At 42.8% G+C, this 6,325-nt stretch overlaps 2 protein-coding genes across 2 annotated transcripts; both read right to left on the bottom strand.

Annotated features, from left to right (window-relative positions):
* Positions 1-352: 352 nt before the first annotated feature.
* Positions 353-1,369, bottom strand: LOC130994098 (uncharacterized). The gene has a single exon (XM_057919133.1). The coding sequence runs from the start codon at positions 1,367-1,369 to the stop codon at positions 353-355; it is 1,017 nt and encodes a 338-aa protein (XP_057775116.1).
* Positions 1,370-1,486: 117 nt separating this feature from the next.
* LOC130994097 (uncharacterized) lies at positions 1,487-4,335 on the bottom strand. The gene is made up of 3 exons (XM_057919132.1): positions 3,055-4,335; positions 2,033-2,857; positions 1,487-1,744 (listed from the first exon to the last, which is right to left on the bottom strand). The coding sequence occupies exons 1-3, from the start codon at positions 4,333-4,335 to the stop codon at positions 1,487-1,489; spliced, it is 2,364 nt and encodes a 787-aa protein (XP_057775115.1).
* Between the last annotated feature and the right edge of the window lie 1,990 nt (positions 4,336-6,325).

Raw genomic sequence — 6,325 nt, 5'->3', positions numbered from 1 at the left:
TTTATGTTAAGATTAATTTCAAAGTGTTACGGAAGCATGTTGGGCCTGATAAGTCTTCACCGACTATTTCCAATTTGAACATGGAATTATATTATGATGAATTATTAAGAGGATTTGTTAAAGGGTAGTTTTGTCATTAATTATGAGTTGGATAGGTTTGATATGTGTTTTATGAAAGTGGATATTTTTGATAGATAGGTTATAGAAGTGGGTATTTTAAATTTTGACCCTTTTATATAAAGATTAAAAATAATGTCTAGGATTTTCAAAAATTAAACTTGCCTATTAGCGCGATTAATTTGATATACGACTAGACAAGATTTTTTTTTTAGACCCAAAGGAAACCATAGCATTAAGAGGAAAACGAAATGTTCACATCATAAGGCAAAACACCAAAAGAAACAAAAGGCGAGGAAGACAAAAGAGCAAAATTAGCAAGTCTATCGGCTATGGAGTTCCCTTCGCGTGGCGTCCAGCTAAAGACAAGACTGCGAAACAATCTCTTCATAGAATGTATCTGTATTAACGTATCTCCCAAGTAGGACATGTCAGCTTCATTCCTAACAAGCAGCCAATAAAGTGTCTGGCAATCAGTTTCGGCGATGATATCTTGCATACCGCGATCTCTGCAAAGCTTCAACCCTTCGACCATAGCAAGAGTTTCCCCTTCAACCACCGTAAAAGCTCCGCATTTCGATCCAAATCTGCAACCAAGGATAGTTCCCTCCCTATTTGTAAGAACACTACCAATCCCAATCTTCATCCCCACTTTGATAGCAGTATCCGAATTGATTTTTATCTCTTCATCCCCACAACAGAACCGTCTGGTAGCTCCTTGATTCTGGATTTGAGTACTACTCGGATTCTGCCATAGAGCTCTATTGGCAAACGTTAGGCACTCTATATGTGAAAACTCTTTCTGTTGGAACAAGAGCATGTTCCGTGTAAACCATGTCGCCCACGCTAGAGAAGCAAAAAGACCGTGAACCTCCCTATATGGTAAGCTACGAATCTTCTCGAACCAGGCAGGGATGGAACACACTTCCTCAGGACCCAAAGGCTGTATCCGGATAGGAGAGACTGCCCACAAGACACGCACCCAGCTGCAATCCCTCAAGGCGTGTTCCATTGACTCCTCAGCCACACCACATCTTCTACACAAAACATCTACATTCACATTCTTACGTCTCAAAGCCTGAGCCGTTGGGAGAGCATTTGCAAGGCATTTCCACATGAACATTTTAACTTTGGGTATGACATCTAGGGCCCAAATCCAACTCCACAAATGGCCATAAGGGTTTGAGGAAGAGGCAGCGTCCCGATTCTGAATTTCAACCGCCAACCTGTAACCCGACTTCACCGAATACATATTTAACTTTCCCCACGACCAAAAAGGTCCGTCTCTCTCATTTGGGTTAGGTTGAAGCTGAACCATGATCTTCCATTTATTCGCTGGCGCAAGAATCTCCGTTGTTTTTTCTTCATCCTAACAATATTCGTCACTCTCTATCAGGTCCCTTACTCTTAAGTTTGCTGCACTATCTCCCACTCTTGCCGGAGTGAACTGCCCTTTCCCATTAGGCAACCAACAATCTTTACCAATCCTGATTCGATTACCATTTCCTAATCTCCAAGCAATGCCTTTCTCAATTAAATCATGCCCTGCCAACAAGCTTTTCCATGCATAAGATGGGTTATGAGCATTGTTAGCCATAAGCAAATCATTTCTCGGGAAGTACCTTGCCTTGAGAGAACGAGCAAGTAAAGAACTGTCATTAATAAGGAGGCGCCAGGCTTATTTAGCTAACATCGCCTGATTAAACAAAGCTATATCTCTGAAACCCAAACCACCATCGCCTTTAACTGCACAGAGGCTCTTCCAACTTTTCTAATGAATCCGGCGCTCTTCATTTTTTTGGCCCTAGAAAAACCGAGTCGCCACACTATTCAGCTGCTGACAAATCTGCCCCGGCAACAGAAAACAGCTCATGATATATGAAGGAATCGACTGTAGAACTGACTTGATGAGTACCATTTTCCCCGCACCGGACATGTATCTCCTCTTCCAATCTTTTGACTTCTTTCGTGTCCTATCAACCAACATCTGAAAAATCTCGCTTTTGGATCGTCCAACCGTGCAAGGTATTCCCAAATACGTGGAGCGCTGACCCGACCTCACAACGCCCAAAATGCTTGCAAGCTCAATCTGGAGACCTTCGAGAATACCACTGCTAAACGAAATAGAAGACTTATCCAGATTCACCAACTGCCCAGAGACTCCTTCGTAAGAGTTGATAATCTTTTTCACTTCTTCAACTTCTGAAGCCTTCCTCCTCCCAAAAATTATGCAATCGTTCGCAAATAAAAGATGGGACACTCTCGGAGCCGTTCTACATATCCGCGCTCCATGCAGGAGATTTTGAGTTTCTGCCTTCCGAAGTAAACCCGAAAGAGCCTCAGCGCAAAACAAGAATAGGAATGGGGACAACGGATCACCTTGCCTCAGACCACGTCCCGGCTCGAAAGAAGTTCCTGGACAGCCATTAACAAGAACACGAAATGAAACAGTCGAAACACACCGTAAGATCAAACGAACAAAAGAAGAACAGAACCCCAAATGCAGCATGATAGACTCCGAAAAATTCCACTCAACCCGGTCGTAAGCTTTTGCCATATCAAGCTTAAAAGCGAAGACACCCTTAGAATTTGCTTTATTCAGTTTCATCATATGGAAGATTTCAAAAGCAAGTAAAGCGTTATCCGTAATATGACGACCCGGGACAAAAGCAGACTGGCTCTCATGAATAATAGAATGTAGGCAAACTTTGAGACGATTAGTAATTACTTTGGACACAATCTTGTACACCAGATTACACAAGCTAATGGGACGAAAATCAGAAGGGATAATACACTTTTTCTTCTTAGGGATAAGACAAATGAAAGTGGAGTTTAAAGGAGCAGGCGAAACACCATTATTGAGAATATCTAAGAGCAAAAGAATAATATCAAGATAAACAGACGACCAAAATGTTTTAAAGAATAGAGCTGGCATACCATCGGCCCAGGGGCCTTTAAGGGGTGCATTTGCTTTAGAGCAGCAACGATCTCTGCAGTGGTGTATGGGCGTGTTAACTCTCTGTTCATCTCCTCAGTGACCACCGAATCAATGGAACGGAGAACTTCAGACGGGTTATGAGTTTGTCCAGGAGAGAAGAGCGTCTGAAAGTGATCCCTAAAAATCTCATTCATCTTCTCAAAATTCTGAGTCGTCGTCCCATCCACACATTTAATTTCCCTAATATGATTCCGTTTTTTCCTCCCCTCTGCAACTTTATGAAAGAAACCAGTGTTTCGATCCCCTTCCGCCAACCAGTCAGCCTTAGACCTTTGCTTCCACATCAATTCCTCTTTTTTCGAGAGTTCATCTAGCTCATCCTCAAGTTTTTTTTTGTGCGTCCCTGTTCTCCTCATCGAAACAAGCATTTTGAAGTTCATCCATCTCTTTTCTAATCTCAGAGCATCTGACTTTAACATTTCCAAATTCATTTTTTCCCAAAGCTTAAGCGCGTAGCCTATATCATCGATCTTTTTCTTAACCTCCTCAGCTGTCTTCACCACGCCTCCCGACTCCCACAATCTTTCGCAAGTTTCCTTAAAGCTCTCATGTTTCAACCACATAGCCTCAAAGCGAAAAGGCTTTGGACGAAAAGACCTTTCATCGCAAATCTTCTCCAGGCAAAGCACAACAGGGCAGTGGTCGCTGGACTTCCTGAGGAGGTGCGAGACCTCAAACGATGGGAAGAGGTGTATCCAACTGTCACTGCCCAAGACTCGGTCTAATCTTTCCATAATATTAGCCTCCCCAACCTGATTATTATTCCATGTGAAGGGGTTGCCAACAAAACCCAAATCACTCAGCCCACATTCTTCCACCACATCACGAAATCTCACCAACCGAAGATCAGGTTTTATTTGACCGCCTCGTTTCTCAAAGTGATACATAGTTTCGTTGAAGTCACCCCCACAAATCCATCTTTCCAACACCTGTGTTTTTAAAACGCGCATAAGATCCCAAGTAAGAGAGTGCTCTTCCGTATTACTCCACCCATACAATCCACAAAAATCCCAAGGCTCATGAATTCCATCATCAATCGATGCAAGTATATGGTGCAAAGAGGATGACTTGACGTCGAGTTTAATATCATCAGCCCAGAGTATACATAAACCACCTTTGTGACCCCCCGTCGCACAATCACAGTCCACCGCAACAAACTTTGTGTAGCCAATTTGAGGTAGTATAGGATTCCATTCCACAAATAAAAGTTTGGTTTCCATTAAGAAAACTACATCGGGCCGCTTATGTTTGGTTAACCAAACGAGCTGTCGAATTGTCAGTAGGGTTCCCAAGCCCCCAACAATTCCAAAATAAGTGATTCATTGTGCCCGGCGGGATTGCTCCGAAGCAATCTCCGCCGATGATGCAAAAGAGGTGGGTAAATTGTTAAGCTCTTCTGCCTTGGGTCGTTTTTGGGACGAGTCTAGGGTTGTGGTCTTAACATCAAAATCATCACTTTCGTCCTCGCGCAAGTGACGTTTCGTATTCATAATAAGGGATAGCTTGGCCGGGGTAAGGATGGGTTTAGAGGCGCGGGCTTGACGCTTCCATTTCTTCACTTTCAGTTCTGGTATCTGAGAGCCCGAAGGTTTTATACTGTCTGGGGGAATAAGGTGGGTTGTTTGGTTGTTAAGATTGAGCATTTTGAGAAGATCGGATGTTGGAGTGAAGGGAGCTTCAGAGTTTTGGTTTTGTGGTTTTGTAGAAGTAGGTTTTCTGGATATTGGATTGTGATGGTCAGGAAGTTTCATGATATCGGTTATGGTTTCAGTATCAAGAGTAGGATCACTGGGGACCTGTTTAGAGAGTTGGTCAGGTGGTTTTGTAGTACGAGGATGAATCTGTTTTGAATAGTATAGAGAAGAGATCGGGGATGTCTTGGTGATGGACTCAGTTTTTGTGATGATAGGGTTTAACGAGAGGGGGGTCTGGGTTTGCGATGAGGATTAAAGGTGAGGATGATGGCTTGTTGATCAGCAGAGAGGTTTGTTGACTGAGGTGGGACGTTGGGAGGATTGAAGGTATGGGTAGGGATATCAGTACTTGATTTGCGAGTAGGACGAGCTCTTTTGAGAGGGGAGGCTTTGAGGATAGGACCATACATTAGGTCTTCGAAATGTTTACCATTTCCATCATCCTCAGATTCCTTATCACAAGATCGAGTATGATGACCAAGAAGTCCACATCGATAGCAAAAAATGGGTAAGTTTTCATACATCAGCGGGATCCACAACTGTTGTCCTTCAAAAGAAATCGTGATACCCCTCATTAGCGGTAGTAACATCAAAATTTACTTTGAATCGTGCAAAGCATCCAGCAAAATTGTCATCCGTGTCAATATCCTCCACATCTCCAATTTTCCTTGCTATACACCGAAGGACCGTTGGTCTAGTACACTTCATCAGGAGATCGTATGCCCGAACCCAGAAGCTCCCTCTATCAATTCTAATATTTGATGGCTGCTCTGATCCCTTGAGTTTCATTATGGCAAACAGATGTCCATCAAAATGCCAGGGTTGGCGCTTCAACACCCACTCCCTATCCTCCTGATTCTGAAAGGAGAAGAGAAACATATTTTTTCGCCATTCACGAGCGGTGAATTCAGTTCGTCGTCTTCCAGGACTTACGCATAATTTCCAGGAGATGGAATCCGTTGGGAGTTTTCACACAGATTAGTTTTCACACCAAGTAAAAATTCTGTAGGCCAGCTTCCTCCGCATCCCCAGATAGATCCACCACCGTGCTTTCACGTTCAGTGTGCGTCTCATCTCCCGGCCAAAAATCATAACCCCTCGAAGAATCACCACGTTCCATGACCTGCAAACCACAAAAGAGAAAAAGGAGAGAAAACCACCACACCAAAACAACACACACAGAGAAAGGAAATAGGGGAAAAGGAGAGACACGGGTAAGAAACAGACTGGGCGAACACCGAAAAGTCGTCGCCGACAAAAGAGGGACAAACCCTAGACATACCTCAACGAAGATAACAAAACCCTAGAGAAAACTAGAGAACCAAACCCTAGACACCTAGGGAACCGATAAGTTCGAATTGATTATTTTAAAAAAATACAAAATTAATTATTTACTTATGAATCTTATAAAGATGCATAAAAGGAAAATTCCTCCTTTCTTCAACTAAAAAAAACATGACATAAAATAAAAGAAAAAGAGAAATACTTCACTCTAATAGAAATCGTGATAATTCAA

This window comes from Salvia miltiorrhiza, chromosome 7 (genome assembly GCF_028751815.1).
Source record: "Salvia miltiorrhiza cultivar Shanhuang (shh) chromosome 7, IMPLAD_Smil_shh, whole genome shotgun sequence".
NCBI lineage: Eukaryota > Viridiplantae > Streptophyta > Magnoliopsida > Lamiales > Lamiaceae > Salvia > Salvia miltiorrhiza.
This window is presented reverse-complemented; position numbering and strand designations above follow the sequence as displayed.

Coding starts and splice junctions, on each gene's coding strand:
- LOC130994098 (XM_057919133.1), bottom strand. CDS start 1,369: ATGTATTCGGTGAAGTCGGGTTACAGGTTGGCGGTTGAAATTCAGAAT.
- LOC130994097 (XM_057919132.1), bottom strand. CDS start 4,335: ATGGAAACCAAACTTTTATTTGTGGAATGGAATCCTATACTACCTCAA. Junction 2,858..3,054: donor TAAAGGCCCCTGGGCCGATG/GTATGCCAGCTC, acceptor CTGGTGTACAAG/ATTGTGTCCAAAGTAATTAC. Junction 1,745..2,032: donor TGTCCGGTGCGGGGAAAATG/GTACTCATCAAG, acceptor CGTTCTCTCAAG/GCAAGGTACTTCCCGAGAAA.